The sequence below is a fragment of the Alternaria rosae genome (genome assembly GCF_020736505.1).
Source record: "Alternaria rosae strain MPI-PUGE-AT-0040 chromosome Unknown BKA58scaffold_4, whole genome shotgun sequence".
In the NCBI taxonomy this organism is placed as follows: Eukaryota; Fungi; Ascomycota; class Dothideomycetes; order Pleosporales; family Pleosporaceae; genus Alternaria; species Alternaria rosae.
In genome coordinates this window covers 1,535,303-1,551,619 of record NW_025763573.1, presented here as the reverse complement: position 1 = coordinate 1,551,619, position 16,317 = coordinate 1,535,303, and the positions used below count along the sequence as shown (strand labels likewise).

The following is a 16,317-nucleotide window of genomic DNA, read 5'->3' as shown; positions in this document are numbered from 1 at the left end:
GGAGCGCAACCTCCCCTCACGTGCCTTAACCGTGATGGACATCTCACTTGGGCAGTTGGTTCACGTCGCGTCTCGATGTTGTGGCCCTCAAGGCCAGCCATGTCTCACACCAGCGTCCCCATAATGTCCTTGTACGATGCTCCGATATTGCCGCATACCTGGATCCGACAACCTTAACTGAACCTCCAGCCAATACTCGAGAGAATGTTTCTTGCTGTAGCGCCGCGCGCGACGCAGATGAGAGTACCCTGGTGTGCTCCAGGAGTGTGCGTGGATAAGACAAGCAAGCTTTACAGCAGAATATCCTCCGACTCGATATCATGCAACCGCCTGGTCGCAAAGCATCGCCCATACTTCCACCTCGACTTATCAAAATGATGATTTAACAATTCCCTTATTAATGGTTCTGTTCACAATGAGCAGATGCACTGAACAACACGCTACCCCACGTAGCTTAGTTAGCGCGACTCACAGCCTCGGTACATCACGTATGCATTGATACAACTTCGGATGGCAACATCAGCACCGAGGTCGCTACATGAGCAGTCGTGAACCGCGATTAATCAACATTCCTCCATAATAACACACTGTCGCCATTATCGCTAAGTGTAACGCTCCATCCACACAGTCATCATGGCATCCGCAGAACAAGATGTGCAGCTGCACGACTTCACCAACATCTTCAGCTTGAAAGGCAAAGTCGCAGTCGTAAGCGGCGGATCTCGAGGACTAGGTCTACATGCAGCATCAGGGTAAATAGCTCGATTTGCACTTACCATCTTCCCGCTGCTCCTGCCTAACACAACACCAGCCTCATGCAAGCTGGCTGCTCCAAGATCTTCATCACCTCCCGTAAAGCCTCAGCCTGCGATGCCGCCGTCGCAGCCCTGAATGCGCTCCCCAACAAATCGCCTGGCGCGGTTGCCATCTCTATTCCTGCGGACAGCTCCAAGGTCTCCGAGATCGACCGTCTCGTGCAGGAAGTCAGCAAACACACTGATCACGTGGACATTCTCTTTGCCAATGCAGGAGCGACCTGGGGCAGCAAGTTTGAGGAGGCGGATGAGAAGAACGGATGGAATAAGGTTATGGACTTGAACGTCAAGGGGGTATTCTTCACAATCCAGAAGTAAGTCTTTTGTTTCTTTACCATCTGATCATAGCGCTAATATAGGCGCATAGACTCACACCCCTCCTCACAAAATCCGCAACAGTCCAAGATCCCTCGCGCGTCATTGTAACAGGCAGCGTGGCAGGAATCGGCGTGGGATCTCTCGGCGAGACAGGCTCTTGGTCGTACTCCGCTTCCAAAGCCGCAGTTTTGCATCTTGCGCGCAATCTTGCCGTTGAACTAGGACCCAGACACATTCTTGTCAACGGAATTGCACCCGGTTTCTTCATGAGCAAGATGGCAGGTGTACTGATGGAAAAGGCTGGAGGTGAGGAAGCGCTCGGAAAGAGCAACCCGAACGGTAGGGTAGGAAAGCCAGAGGACATCGCAGCTGCGGTTGTGTACTTGAGTAGTAGAGCTGGTGGCCACGTTAACGGAGACACAATCGTGCTCGATGGCGGCAAGATCCACGGAAGTAACAAGTTGTAGAATTCAGGAAAGACTAGGCTTCGCCCTCAGGAATACGCATCCCATGCATTCCCCTATACCCACTCTTCTCAGGCTTCTTCCACCCCTCCAACACCTGCCCTTTGACCTCTTCCTTAATCTCATACACCTCCACTCTAATAGGTCGACAGGTACTCTTCATGCCCTCATCGTCATCTCCCTCTTTCTTCTCCTTTCCCTCTTCCGCCTGCGTCCAGCCCCAGCGACTGAGGTCTCCACCCGGGCACGTACTCAGCGCACATAGTAAGTCCAGCTCGGCGAAGAACGTAAGATAACTATCTTTCGTCGCAGGACTAGCTTCCATGAAATAGCGGCCTTGCGAATCTAGACCAGTGACCTGGAATACGTTGAGTACGTCGTGGACATCGAATTCTGTCAGCCCATATGGAAGGATAGAACGGACGAGGTTCGAGTGGCAGTGGTAGTCGTAGGATGAGGATGTTAGCATGTTTGATACTGTGCGAATCGTTAGCAAAGCCGTCACGCGTGCACATAATCGTCCTAATAGCACAGGTTCCAGAGAAAGAAGACAAGGGATCTGGCAGAACAACCCATCGCAGACCCGCGCGTTCAAACATACCATAAGGATCACACCTCGTCCCCAGCAAATCATTACACCTTCCACCCCATCTAGTGACCCCACCCCTCTCATCCCTGCTCTCCTCTCTCCCCTTCCCTATACCCTTACCCCCGGAATCCCTAATCTCACACCCATCCTCCACAAGCCCACAAAGCGGCCTCATAAACGGGAGGCAACTCCACAGCCTATCCCCCTGCACCACATGACTCCCCTGCAACTGCCTCGTCCTAGACGCCCAGAAGCGCTCTCGGGGATCATGCTGGTTCCACACGTTTAAATCGCCGACTTGGGGCCCTTCTGGCGTGGAGAGCCGGAATAGTGCGCCCGCGGGTACGGTCCAGGCTTTTCCGCTGCGGGGTGGAATTGTGAAGTCTTGGGTTTTTACTAGGGAGGAGGAGGGGAGGTTGCGGAGGGTGGTGTATAGGGCTGTTGGGGGGTGGAGGGGGGAGTCGGCGGATGTGGGGAAGTAGGCTGGGGCTGGGGGGATGTTGGTTCGGTCGTTTTCTGCCATTATGAGATTGCTTGCTGGTCGGGGAAGTGTTCAGCGAGTGGGCAGAGCAGGGGATGTGATCTTGTATTGATGTGGTGACACGGATCGGAGTTGTAGATAGAGTTTGGGCCATGGTATGTCATCCATATGCCGGGCATGACTTCACACCAACCGGTATCCACATCTACGGGCCCATGAGCCGGCGATAAGCGTTGTGTAGAACGTACGTGCCGATGTCGGATACGCCCTGGACGCGGCAAGAACAAGAGTGATTGCTGTGAGAGCTTTGCCGATGTAAACATCTGGTATATAACGAATAGGAACACAGAATGCGAGTATTGTAAGGTTCTGCATACGTCATTCAAGTACAGTTGTCGATACCTTTGTTTAGATATTCTAATTCCACTTCAACAGCACTTTTTGAACTCCCATGCCCCGACCTTTTACATCCCAAATGCAATATGCGATATGTGTGAACATAGGAACTGAACTGTGAAGCGTTGAAAAGACTTCATGTCACTACACGCCCGCACTCTTGACGTCCGCCTGACTGCCGTTGACAGCAGCCTCCAATTTATCCACTATCGTGCTCCCATTTTGTTTGCCGTTTCGTGTAGGACTTGAGTCTGGGCTAGGGATCTCGAGGGTATTCGATCGCTTGGGGCGGAAAGGAATGGGTGTGGTAGGTCTCGACGACAGGAACTGTCATGTGTTAGCCAAAGTACTGCTTGTTACAATGAGCGAAGACTTACTGAAGAAGCAGCGCTCAACATAGCGATGAGAGACGCTTGAACCACATCCTGGTGAATACCAACACCCCAGACCTTCTGACTGCTCTGCGCTGCTGTGCAACCAATGTAGGTCGCGGCCTTTGCATCTTTGCTTGTACCAATCGTGTGTTCGTTGTAGTCCACAACGTCTAGGTCGATACCCAGACTCCTCAGTGCATCGGCCAGCGATGACAGCGCACCTGTGCCCGAGCCCTGGATCTTGTGTTCCTGACCGTCAATCTCAATGACACCGTTGAAGATACGGCGCAGATTGCGGCTGCTGACTGTCTTGCCGTCTTGTGGAGGTAAAGGTGTCTCTGACCGATCGGCCTTGATCTCGTAATCGACAAGGGAGAAGCGAGGATTGCGCTTGAGGTGGTAGGCTTCTTCGAAGAGATTTGTGATCTCGGTTGGTAGGAGTTCGCGGCCGAGCATGTCTGTCTCCTTCTGCACGATCTTGGAAAAGGCGATTTGTAGACCACGAGGCAGGTCGAGTTCGAGCTGGCGCTGGATAATCCAGGCGATTCCACCCTTTCCACTCTGTGAGTTGACGCGGATGATAGCTTCGTACGTACGGCCGATGTCTTGGGGGTCGAGGGGAAGGTATGGGATCTGCCACCGGCTCTCGTTGTCCGCGCCGTTCTTCTTGCGCATCTGGAACCCCTTCTTGATTGCGTCTTGATGTGAACCACTAAAGGCGCAGACAACAAGCTGACCTCCGTATGGTGCGCGCGGGTGTATCGGGATCTTGTTGCAGCTCTCAACCATATCAATGATGGACTTCAGGTCCGAGAAATCAATCTTTGGATGTATACCCTGGGTGTACAGGTTCAGGCCCAGAGTGACGAGGTCGACGTTTCCTGTGCGCTCTCCGTTGCCAAACAGCGTGCCTTCTACTCGGTCTGCACCCGCCATTTGTGCCAATTCTGCCGCGGCTACTGCGCATCCTCGATCGTTGTGTGGGTGTAAAGAGACGCAAATCTTCTCCCTCTCGGAAATGTTCTTGCAGAAGTACTCGATCTGATCGGCGTAGACGTTGGGTGTCGACATTTCCACGGTGGCTGGCAGGTTGAAGATCAGCGGGTTCTCTACACTTGGCTCCCACGCTGCCTTGACAGCCTCGCAGACCTTGATGACGAACTCTGGCGACGAATCTGAGAAAGTCTCTGGCGAGAACTCGTATGCCCACTCTGTGCCGGCTTGCGCAGGATCGTCCTTGGTTATCGACCGCGCGTACTTTGTGCATTCGACTGCCAGGGCGATTGTCTCATCGTCGTTCATGTTGAAGACGATCTGCTGGAAACACGGGCTGGTCGCGAGGTACAGGTGGAGGATGGCCTTGCGCGCGCCCTTTAGGGAGTCGACGGTGCGGCGGATGAGCTCTTTCCGGCATGGCGAGAGAACCTGAATCCAGACATCATCAGGTACTATGCCGGGTGTTTGAATAAGGCGTTGTGTGAAGTCGAAGTCCGTTTGCGACGCGGAAGGGAACGAGACTTCGATTTCCTTGTAGCCGAGCTTGACTAGCATATTGAAATAGTCCCATTTTTGCGCGCCATCCTGCGGTTCGTGTCAGATACTGGTTCGCAGCGGCTTCTGAGTGGGTTGGTACTTACCATGGGATCTACTAGACTTTGATTGCCATCTCGCAGGTCGGTCGACAGCCAGCGTGGTGGCTTCTCGATGGTCTTGTTAGGCCATGTCCTGTCCGGCAGGTTCAATGGCTTGAAGGGATGGTACTTCTTCCATGGCTCCTTGAGCATAGGCATCTTGATGTGATTACCCCAGCGAGTGTTTTGAGGCGATACTTTGAAGAAAGTCTCTTGAAGGCCCAGCGACAACAATGGAGGGCCAAAAATGTATCTCGGGTGATTTCGAGCAAAGTAAACACACTTGGGATATGGAAAGACGTAGAAGATGTGCGCACAGGCAGACTATTAGTACGGCGCAAGGTATGATTCACATCAAAAGAAAACTTTGGTCGGTGATACTAAGCCCTTGAGCCGGCCATTGGGAATGGCATATGACGATGCGGGGCGCAGAATTCGCTTGCGCGCGCCCTGTGCATTCAATTGCGGGGTCCGACTTCGGGCTGCCTGAGCTGTACCAAACCGACAAATCATCATACGCGGGTTTGATTGTTTACGGACCTCCGAGGCTTCACGCGGAAACTCAAAGCATGATGACAGAGGTGTGCATAGGTATACGGACGTGTATACAGCCGCAAACATGTTGTTTGTACTCCTTTCAGCCTGTGACTGGGAGCGGGTATTCCAGGTACACGATTCAAGATTTTAGCGCCGCTAATGCGATGAAGCGGATTGCCCGCAACAAGTAGACTGTCATTAACCTACACCACAACAGTCTGTGTTCACCGTTGATGCCCTCCAGACAACCGGGAGCCTGCCGGTTTGTGGCTAGCTAAACGCTCCCAGTCCAGCTAGAAGATTGGCACCCGCAGACCACAGCACTCCACTTCACTGCCCTTGACCCCAACAGTACGTCCAAAGTACAGACTACCGAACTCCTGCACAAAGGCTCGATCAGCCTCTGACCATGTATCTAGCCCCATTCGCGACAAGTCGTCTCTGTCCACAATCAATGCATCGCTGTCATTATCGTCATCGTCTCCTCTTTCGCCTTGTATATCCGCCTCGATGATTTGCGACAGCGTTCGTATGAGCAGCGAAGACTGTCGATGGAAGTACGCAATGATTGCTGTCTCCAACGACTGTGAGTAGGCGGAGAGGTCGCCAATCAGCTCGCGGTCCGTCTCCCGCTCCGCTGTCGTGTATGCGTCTCTCTCGCCAGCCGAAGCCCACCACATGTAGCCCATGTATGCAAGCCTCGACCACGTTGTTGGTTCTACCACCGTGTCGTCGTATGCTTCGTTGAAGTCGTCGTCGGCGCGTTTGGTATCGACCTCGTCGCGCGACAGCAGGGGCGCAGTGTCGTCGTTCTCGTCGTCCGTATACGGCTCGGGCGATGTTTCCGATCTAGTACGCTGCTTGAAAAGCTCTTTGTGCAAAAGCTTGTAGCGCGCAACGTCCCGCTGGCTGGCCTTGATCAAACTGCCATCGCTCGTTCGTATCCGTGGCCAGCGTCGTTCTTGTGGGAGCGCATCGTAAGTGGGCGGTAGTTCGACGATGATGTCGTAGAGCTGTGTCTTTGTGACGATGATTTCGTCAGTTGTGCACGCAGCCCAGCCCTCTGATGGCTCAAGGTCTGGTGTGTGTCCGCCGTGTTTGGGCTTGCGAAGGTCGTCGAGGAGAGGTATGTCGTGTACGCCGACGGAGAAGAGGGTCGGTAGACGGAGGAGGTTTTCGGTCTCTGGAGGCAAACGCTCGGTGTCGCGGGGTGATATGCTAGACAGTACAGACAGATTGTAGACTGGCACGTTAGCTGAAAGACGACCAATGATAAGGTCCAGGACGTACCGAACTCGCAAGCCGTCCTGACCGGCGGGACGCCCACGAAGAGAATCCGTTTCCTCAGCAGGGCCGCTTGTTGCAGCCGGAAGACCAATGGCCCGAATACGTCGAGGAAGCGCTGTATAGACAGGGCCGGGTGGTAGTCCGGGAGGCTCTCCTCGTCTTTCACGACTGCGCTGACGGTGGATATGGCGCGCGCTCTGCTGTGACCCTTCGCCTCTCCGGCATCTGAGGCGTCCCCTGTGCTATGTCTCGAGACTTGTTCCTGCCAGAACTCGTCCAGCGGTGTCACAGCTTGGGGGTCGTCCGCCAGAGTCGCAGCCAACCTCTCCAAGCGGCCGGCAAGTAGCCAACTCCTTCCCAGCCTCCCGAATCTGCCCTCCTTCTGAATTAGGATCCCCACGGAAACGAAGGTGGCATTGCGATCCTCTGCGCTCGCGTCGCCCTTTGCGAAGGCGCTGAGCCCAGCATAACCGTCATGGGTAAAGTAGACGAGGTCGTTCTGCACTGAGTGCAGACCTGAGGGTAGCGATTTGTATTCAACGGCGTTATCGAGCGTAACGCCCGGTGTCGTTGTGCGTTTCCAGGCGATTGTATAGCTGTAAATGATCAGCGCATAGCTCCTGAGGTACTCAGGCTATCCAGCATCGCATGACGTACCCAACTTTCTTGTCGAATTTGATGAGGAATAGCGCTTCGACCCGGGGCGCATCCTCACTGTGAGAATCTACATTGGTTGCGCTCGATTCAGTCGAGGCCGACATAGTTGGAACTTGGTCGAAGGTTGACTGCTGCTGCTGCGCAGGCGGCAGTCGGTGATGCGCCGCGTCCCCAGGAACGCTTCGCTTACTCTTGCCCGTCGCCCCTTCTCCGGCGTCACTGCGCATGGGAATTATTCTTTCGATACCCACCTACAGTCTGCAACTCTCAGAACGCCCTGTTGGCGTTGCCTACTCTATCATATATTCGCTGCATCCGTTGCACGCCCTTCATGCTACATTCCGGTTGCATTGGACGATACCGCTATCCGCTACCGCATCACTCACTGCCATGAGACCCACAGTTCCCCGCGCTCAACAAGTTGGATGCGCGTTACGGAACCTGTAGCCGGCGACAAGAGCGGCTATGTGGAAAGCTTGGCCAACTACAGCGCAAACATGATGTAACTGGTGAGAGTGGCCCCAGATGTCGAACGAGCCCGGGCTCAGTCTCTCTGGAAACCTACCGACGAAACATGAGACGCCAACAAAAAGGACCAGTCCTTCGGCAAGATACCATTGAGCACCTATCTCAAAACACGCATGACTCCATCCAAGCTTGCCGGTGCCATGGAATATTGGAAGCAGTGCCGCAAGAGCGAGCGCACCAAAGGTACCGCCACGCAGCGTTCTCATCTTGTTTCCGCCGCCGCCAGAGTCAAACAGCACAGCAGCAGCAGCGATAGCGGCGCCCCCACTAAGACACCAATATAAGCGTTGATCTACTGGGTCACAGCGAGCGGCATAATAGGTGGCTGAAACTCCTCCACCCAGAGCCAAAAGGCAGATGCCGAAGATGTCGAAGCGGCCCCAGGAATGGTGAATATTGTAGGAATGACTTCGGGGTGTATGGAACGTTGTACTGAGTCCAAAGCAGAGAGCTGCTGCGCTTAAGGAAACACCGAAGGCGAATTTGTCGCCGGTGGTCAGGTTGAGCTAGGTCGAGACAGCAAGTCTATGTAATCCAATGCCAACCACAATAAATGCAGTGCTCCCAAGAAGATGGGTCCAGATATTCATCGTTTCCATATGAAGGCAACGCCAAAGTCGAAAGGACTTCTTGTACGAATAAGTCGGCATTGGGTGTCCACTGATGATGAAGTCGTTGTCTTGGAGCCATGTTGGAATGTCATCCTTGGTTCCTATCATAGGCCAATGTGTCTCGATATCCTTCTTGTTATGGAGCGTTGGGTAAGCGCGCCAAGCCGGTGAGTAAAGATCATGTGAGAGTGCTGCGTCCTTGGCCATGTTGGCGGTTTCAATGTGTCGCGACTCTAGCGCTGTAGTTGTTGTTCGAACAGTCATATCATTATCAAGATACAGATGCCATTGGCTGTGGCGTCGGATACAGGCAACAGTTGTGTAAGAAGAATATGCGGGGTCAAAAACTTGACTGGCCTGATGTGCCTCAGTAGCGTTTGCACCTACCACTCAGTGCTAGCTAGATATGTGAAGGGCGTCCGTTGGCTCAGTTGAACTCCAACGTATCTCGCTGTGCAGCTTTATCGCGGCGCAGCCCCCCGACGCTGCATTTCCTTGCATCTCTGAGCCTACTGTGATCATACATGTAGCGAAGATGCCACAATCTCGAAGGGTCGACTTGGTCATAACCAGTCAAAATCAACAATGCTGTAGCCACTGGGCAGTCCTTTGCTTGCAGCTATGATGTCATGGGTTTTGCGAACTGGCATCGCGGACAATACCCAACGATCCTTCTGCCAACATTTGTACAAACGGAGAACTTGCGTTCCTTTGTCTGAGAAAGCTTGAGCTACCTCCGCGTGATTGCATGGGAAGAGGTTACACGATAGTGGAGATTTCCTTGAGTCAAAGAAATACCAGTCGAACTGTATGAACCATTCGAGGTTGCTATGATGATCTTCGTTAAGAACATAACCGTGGAACTCTACGTGTATGATGTGTAAAGCCGCATGGTATTATCTATAAATCCTGATATCCGCAATACGTATAGGTCTTGTCACACGTGTGCCTTCAATACGTTTCTGGTGCCAACCTGAGCAGATCGCAAGCCGTGCTCACTAATCAATAATCACTGTTCAAAGAACCTCGCTGAACAACACCTCATAGTAATTATAGTATCAAAGAGAGACACATGGGCTGTTCAAAAGTCGTTCGACATCAAGTCTTGGTCGCATGGCGACTGTGAGTTATTGACGTGTGATATATGCCGTTGATCGTTCGTGCGTGAGTTGCGCGGGCAGTGGGTACGAAAAGGTTCAGTCGGCCCTTTCCTCGGCAAGACCACTGGACTGGACAATCACAAAGCTATCAGATTCCACTTCAATGAACTCCATTTAGGCAACTATACATAGAAATTGCGCTCGAGTTGATGCATGGAGCCAGGGTTTACATATGGGCTGACGTCATGTGGCAGCAATCGTACCTGCCACGCACAGTGCACTGGCCATGCCGCTGCATCCGCAAACCTCTTGAGGCATCCAAAGTCGGTTGCTTCATCACTTATCGCACCTTGGCTTATCCGCCAATAGGGAGCAGACCGCACCTTTAGCTCGTACTTTGATCCAAGCTCTCGCGCTCACGTTTGTTGGGAATGTCGTCGTCTTCTTACAAAGATATAGCGCCGCGTCCACAAGACTTAGCTGCTGCTGCCGCTGTCAGTAAAGCAGCTACTATCAGGGGCAGACCGTCACGAGTCACAGTCGCATGTCTGCCCTGTCGTGCCCGACGCACCAAGGTCTCTCTCCAAAGTCTTTGCTAGTACTGGCAACAATTGCATGAAGTCGAAGCTAACATACGACAGTGTGACGGTGGCAGACCAACATGTCGCTCCTGCTCGGAGAGGAACTCACAATGCGGATATAATTTACCCACTGGTCCATTGCTCGTTCAAGCGCAAAAAAGAAAGATTGAAGAACTGGAGGATGATAAAAGCTCGATGTATGAAGTTTTGTGGTATCTACAGACGACTTCCCCTGATAAAGCCACAGCCCTGCTGCAGCACCTGCGAGCTGCTCAAGGTGAGGATCTAGGAGTAATCTTCAAGAACTTCGAAATGGGTCGTCGCAGTTCGTCTGAGTCTATACCTGCGTCCGGAACCAACGTTGATAGTAACGAATCTCCACTGACAACGACGGAGTCTCCCTCCTCGACGATGCTTGCTGTACCGGAAATCATGGACCACCCCCGATTTTCCACTGTTCGAAAGAGTCAGACTGAAGTGACAGGCATCACTCTGGTTGCTCCACATCATGACAGCGCGAGCGTCTCCAAGATCCACGGCCCACTAGAGATGTTCTTCAACTGCGTGGGAGCGCTTTTCTACGTTATGAACAGGGACGACGTTCAATCAGACATTGAGGCAATCAAGGCCGCAGGGAATGAAAATGTACCACTTGGAAACATGTTCAGCAACGGAAGTACGATCCGAATCCGTACTTACGCCGCAGAACTCGCTGGTATGGCAGCTATTGGTGTCATACATTCACAGCTAGCCGACCCCATGAAGGCGCCGCCACCCGAGCTGGCTGACTACTTCTACGCGGTTGCCAAACATGGACTAGACTCCGCAATCTTGTATGACCCGTTCCGAGCGATGAACGTCTGCGCGCTGCTTGGGATGTACAACATAGTCGTCAAAGCTACGGTCGCTCTAGCTTACATTGGTACGCGTCACACTTGGATAACTCTATGAGGAGTGGACATTGCTGACAAGGTTTAGAACTTGGTCTGAGCCTTCCTCGTAACCGCAAGATATGCCTCGAAAAATGCCCACCAGACTGGTCTCCAGCCTACTATGACGACATCCGTCGTACACACACGACTCTCGTCCATTTGCAATGGTTAGTCTTGGCATGCTCTTCGGTATGTGCTGACATCGCTGACTACTTAGCTAGCTGGCTAAACGCGTCTCTTGACTACAGCTCAGACTCATTGGTCTTCAAGGTCCAGTCATCTCTCGATGGGTTGGATGTACCACCCGAGGACATGATTCGACGCGAATGCGTCAAAGTTTCTATCATCAAGGCAAGCTTACTTCACCGTCTACCAAGCAAGGCACCGGTACCCGAAAGTATCACGCTCGAGTTTCGCGCGCAACTATCGAGATTTCACGCGCAACTCCCGAGCTGGATGTCAGTTGCCGCACTGTTAGGCGGTGACAACAGCTCACTGATGGCCACATTTCGTCCAGTCATATTCTATGTCCATCTTTTCTATCTTTCAGCTATGATGCTACTTTCCCGACGGTTGATCATCGCATACATCCCGCTCGATTCAGCTGGTATCATAGTTCTTCCACCAGAAGCACGACGGGCTATCGAGGAAGGATACCAAGCTGCGGAACTTAACGCTTCCGTTATGAGCCTAATGCTACAAGAAGGGAAGGTGGTACAAGTTTGCTGGCTCTGCATGTGAGTCAGGCGTATGCCACGGTGGTGAATAATGCTAACCCAGAATTCTAGCTATACGGCCTATACGGCGGGAGTCATGATCGCTCACCAGGCATCGCAAAAGGCTGTGAATAACGAGCCGTTCACTAATGACGTAGAACTGCTGGGCAAATGCATCGGTGTTCTCGAGTACTGTGCGATCAAAGATATGCTTGCCGGAAAGTTTCGCAGCATCCTTGCAGCTTATCTGAAGATGCTTCAAGATTACAAACTTACCACGGGGGACTCTGGAGATTTCGCGACTCCCCTCACTTCTTCGTCGAGTGATAGCCTCTTCATCTTCCATCGTGGCTCATCTGAGCTCCACGTAGCAGCTCTTGGTCTGCTTCAAACCATACAGCGCCCATTCAGCGGCCTGAAAGACGTCGCGACAACAACTACGCTCTCGAATCGCGCGGAGACAAGTATGGGTACCCACCTCGAGTGGGAGTACGAGCTCAAGAACAGAGACGGTTCAGAGGCATCACTGAAAGAACATGAAAGTGCACATGCAACTGATGACATATGCGAGCCAACCAAAACTCTGTGTTCGTCTTTTGAGCAGGACCACTCTTCGCAGAAGCTGCCAGCTCAGCCCTCTGAGGAAGCTTGGACAAAGTGGACTCCAGCGACATGGCAAAGTTCCTTTAACCCATCTCCAAAATAATTCCGAAACCCTATTGGTGTCAGGCCCTAGGCTGTTCTGGCCTGGAACCGACCGGAATAGCTAAGTAAGGGTTATAAAGGTAGAGAAATCGCTACTATAGCTTAGTAGCGATTTATTGATAGTCTACACAGGCGATACACCCAAACTTAGCAACTAGACATGCATCTAGTATCTTATTATATGACCCTGACAATTGGCATTTCTAGGAACATGATCATACAATCAACACGATATGATAAAAACGCCGACAAAGCTGGCGACACGACGGCATGCGCTGGGAGGATCCATTGTAACTGTGGTAGCTTCCACGCGGCCTGGTTCCTTCTTCATCCAAAACATGAGGGCGATCGAATTTGGCATAATGTCTTCGTCGTTGAAGGGTATTTCCGATACCAAGATGGAAGATATCAGATGGGCTTGTCCAGGGCTGGATAAATCAAGTGCTGCCCATGCTGCTTCCATACTCACACTATACCTTCAATATGGCACAAGCCCTGTCTCTCAGGGGTTTCAAAACAATTTTTATTCTTCTTTCATTCGTCGTTGTCCAGAGTATAAGACTTGGGTCATATACTACGCGAGTACGGCGTGGGCTAACGTCCACCCACTGAAGTGTCTGTAAACTACCATGTTGGTCAATCTGTTCATTATTTGACAGGATAAAGATTTGGATACGGTGAAAAGCGCGACACGGACCTGATGGTCACAAGTGTCATATCATGTCCACCTGTCCTGCAGCTTGCATACGTCATAACCCCGCTTCAAACTATAGCGACCGTTCGACGCCTTTGAGTTGCGATGCAAAACCTATCCAGCGCCCCAATATCATAGTCTTTATATCTTACTCCGTCATGACATATCCTGCACCTACTCACGTGGCAACGAATGACCTTTTTAGACTGGATAAACGGACCATTATAGGTGCTGCTCACCAATCAACACACGAAATGAAGCTTACACAGTCTTCTAGTTTCCGGAGGTGCCGGTGCAGTGGGGACCGTCGTCAGTCGGGCGATTCTCGAGAGTGGCGGAGATGTCATTTGCGTCGATGTCACCGACCCCGTTACCGAGACTTGGGGTATATCGTACCTTGAAGCTCCCCACTATGATCCTCTTTATAACTGTTGTTAGAGTCGATCCAAGAAGTTGCGCATGCTAATGATACCCGTGCGTTGTTCCAACGCCTCGACGTCCAGGATGAACCCAGCATCACATCAGCCTTCAACACCATCCGTGCTAAGCTTCGCCATCCGATCCGAGGGCTCGTCTCCTGCGCAGCAATATCCGGCGAAAGTGATGCCTGCTCGTATCCCATCGGCACGTTTCGCAAGATCCTCGACATCAACATCTCCGGCACCTTCCTCATCGCCCGTGCCGTAGCGAACGAATTGCACAACGCCAACCAATCGGGAAGCATCGTCCTATTTGCCTCGATATCAGGGCACATTTCCAATCACGGAATCAATACTGCTGCGTACAACGCTTCAAAAGCGGCAGTGCACCAACTCGCCCGTTCTCTTGCCGCGGAATGGGGTCACCCACAGAATACTTTTCCCGGTAGCACGGTCACAGAAACAAACCCAAATCCCAGCCAAGAGCCACGAAAAGCTTATCCGCCGATTCGTGTCAACACTATTAGTCCCGGACATATCGATACGCCTCTGAGCGCGGAAGCGCGGAAGAGGGGGTTGACGGATGAGTGGGCGAAACAGAATATGCTAGGGAGAATTTCGGTGCCCGAAGAGTTCCGAGCGCCGGTGTTGTTCTTGCTGGGTGAGGGAAGCAGTTATGTCACTGGTTCTGTAAGCCGATCTTCCTTGAACATCACAGAAAGAGACGAGATTGTGAAGCTAACATGCGATGCGTAGGATTTGAGGGTCGATGCTGGGCACTGCGCATGGTGAAGTTCGATGAGAGATAAACTTATCGATTCATGTGTTCGAAAGACGTAAAGGTATATATATATACAAGAAGGATTCTAGGGAGTAAGAATACAATGTAAACCATCTGCTCCTCTAGCACCGACGCCTCGCTCATTCGTAACCTTTTGTACAATGCAATGCGTCTTCCCCTACCGCCAACTCCACGCTTCTCATCGCTCATCAAAATCAATCCTCTTGGATCTTTACTCGTTGATCCTGTGCTGCCAGACTTCCTGCTCTGCCCTAGCGGAGTAGGTGCTAGCACCGAGAATAGCCCTCATCTGATCAACACCAGTGAAGAGAATCTGCCTAGCAACGAACCAGCGGATACCCTCAGTGCAAGGGGGGCTTGTCAAGCTACCCTGGTAAGTCCAGAACTCGTTGAAGTACAGTACGCTCTCGAGTAGAGGAGCAAAGTCCATGGTAGTAGGCTCCTCGACACCCATCTCCGTGTAACCAATCATGGCAGGTAGTTGCTCGAAGAAAGTCGAGTTGGAGTTACCGGGGTCGAGACGGATGGCCATGACGGCGGCTTCGTGGCCTTTAGCGTCGACGTGGACGAGATGGAGTTCGGCTTTGCTGCGGTCGCCACCTACGGAATGGTCGGCTGGGGCGTGGATGTGCCAGCCCTTGAGGTAAACGGTCTCGTTGTCGTAGGTGAAGCTTGGGTGGGTGGTCCAGTCAATGTCTTCCTCCGCTGCCTTCTCATCGTGTGCAACGGTGAAAGCAGGACCGTAGCCCCAGTTGTAGAAGTTACCGGCGATGCTGCCGTTGTACTTGAAAGTAGGCACGTGGTTCAAAGCCAATCCGTTGCCTAATGAGAGTGCAATAGGAGACTGCTGTGTGCCAGTTTGACAGAGGTGGTAGTCGGGGCTGATTTTTCCCCAGTTGAAAGATGCTTCGTAGGCCCAGTCGTTCTGGGTTACGTTGGTGCCTGGCGGAACTTGTTGTCTTGTAGTGAGGTGTACATTGCGTTTGGCGTTGGTGTGTTGGGGACAGCTAAGTGCTGCGGGCGCTAGAGTGGCGGCGGCGAGGAAGATGGATTGGAACAGCATGGTGACGGTGCTAATCTCTGTGTGATATGAGTGTCGGATGACTTGGTAGGATGACTGAATTGGCTGCTGTGATGAGAAACTTTCATGTCGTGCGAGGACATGTTATATATATAGTCCAGTCGGACTATGGAATGTGCCTCCGCCTTCACAACGACTACCCTAGCCATTCGAGCAAAGGTCTCAGCCATGTCCTTCAATTCCGCCAAGTAGTCTTCACACATGCCCTTTTCGTGCGCCATGGAAAGTCTCCCGTCGCCAAGTGCTCTATCTTCTCACTACCGTTGCGCAGCCTCTTTGCTTGCGCAGTACGTACCATTAGGAAATGCACTTGGTTTCCTTGGGAGACGGCACACGCTTGTATGTTGGAAACCGGAATTCCAGCCCATTCCTCGTAGCGGTTCTAATGCCAAGCATGAACCCTGTTTACGACAAGAAACGCTTGATGACCGCGAGCGATAGCGCAGGGGCGAGATCGCTCTTTGCCATGTCAAGTTAACCCGGCGATCTTGGCGGGAAACGGTCGCGTGGCTTCTACCCAATGCATTGATACTGGGGATTCCGACAAGATGAGACTTGGCGTGGAGAACCATGACTACTGTGTACTGTAATAAGCTCAG

At 52.2% G+C, this 16,317-nt stretch overlaps 7 protein-coding genes across 7 annotated transcripts; 2 read left to right on the top strand and 5 right to left on the bottom strand.

Moving 5' to 3' along the window:
* Positions 1-408: 408 nt before the first annotated feature.
* BKA58DRAFT_151230 (bile acid 7-dehydroxylase 1/3) lies at positions 409-1,756 on the top strand. The gene is made up of 3 exons (XM_046164789.1): positions 409-752; positions 812-1,129; positions 1,183-1,756. The coding sequence occupies exons 1-3, from the start codon at positions 634-636 to the stop codon at positions 1,598-1,600; spliced, it is 855 nt and encodes a 284-aa protein (XP_046026304.1). The 5' UTR covers positions 409-633; the 3' UTR covers positions 1,601-1,756.
* Positions 1,607-2,935, bottom strand: BKA58DRAFT_151173 (meiotic chromosome segregation protein). Its single transcript, XM_046164787.1, has 2 exons — positions 2,199-2,935; positions 1,607-2,074 (listed from the first exon to the last, which is right to left on the bottom strand). The coding sequence occupies exons 1-2, from the start codon at positions 2,707-2,709 to the stop codon at positions 1,614-1,616; spliced, it is 972 nt and encodes a 323-aa protein (XP_046026303.1). The 5' UTR covers positions 2,710-2,935; the 3' UTR covers positions 1,607-1,613.
* An 83-nt stretch (positions 2,936-3,018) lies between these two features.
* Positions 3,019-5,536, bottom strand: BKA58DRAFT_382603 (uncharacterized protein). Its single transcript, XM_046170115.1, has 3 exons — positions 5,075-5,536; positions 3,441-5,018; positions 3,019-3,390 (listed from the first exon to the last, which is right to left on the bottom strand). Exons 1-3 carry the CDS (start codon positions 5,225-5,227, stop codon positions 3,208-3,210), a joined length of 1,914 nt encoding a protein of 637 aa, XP_046026302.1. The 5' UTR covers positions 5,228-5,536; the 3' UTR covers positions 3,019-3,207.
* A 362-nt stretch (positions 5,537-5,898) lies between these two features.
* Positions 5,899-7,653, bottom strand: BKA58DRAFT_438819 (uncharacterized protein; the record flags this gene model as incomplete). Its single annotated transcript, XM_046173622.1, has 3 exons — positions 5,899-6,848; positions 6,896-7,488; positions 7,550-7,653. The coding sequence occupies 3 exons, from the start codon at positions 7,651-7,653 to the stop codon at positions 5,899-5,901; spliced, it is 1,647 nt and encodes a 548-aa protein (XP_046026301.1).
* Positions 7,654-7,962: 309 nt separating this feature from the next.
* BKA58DRAFT_410729 (hemolysin-III related-domain-containing protein) lies at positions 7,963-8,895 on the bottom strand (the record flags this gene model as incomplete). Its single annotated transcript, XM_046172245.1, has 2 exons — positions 7,963-8,583; positions 8,623-8,895. 2 exons carry the CDS (start codon positions 8,893-8,895, stop codon positions 7,963-7,965), a joined length of 894 nt encoding a protein of 297 aa, XP_046026300.1.
* A 1,245-nt stretch (positions 8,896-10,140) lies between these two features.
* Positions 10,141-14,718, top strand: BKA58DRAFT_359061 (uncharacterized protein). Its single transcript, XM_046168726.1, has 8 exons — positions 10,141-10,363; positions 10,430-11,291; positions 11,348-11,468; positions 11,523-12,038; positions 12,090-12,604; positions 13,694-13,801; positions 13,855-14,525; positions 14,592-14,718. Exons 1-8 carry the CDS (start codon positions 10,220-10,222, stop codon positions 14,625-14,627), a joined length of 2,973 nt encoding a protein of 990 aa, XP_046026299.1. The 5' UTR covers positions 10,141-10,219; the 3' UTR covers positions 14,628-14,718.
* Positions 14,526-15,837, bottom strand: BKA58DRAFT_151106 (alpha carbonic anhydrase). The gene has a single exon (XM_046164786.1). The coding sequence runs from the start codon at positions 15,698-15,700 to the stop codon at positions 14,849-14,851; it is 852 nt and encodes a 283-aa protein (XP_046026298.1). The 5' UTR covers positions 15,701-15,837; the 3' UTR covers positions 14,526-14,848.
* Positions 15,838-16,317: the final 480 nt, after the last annotated feature.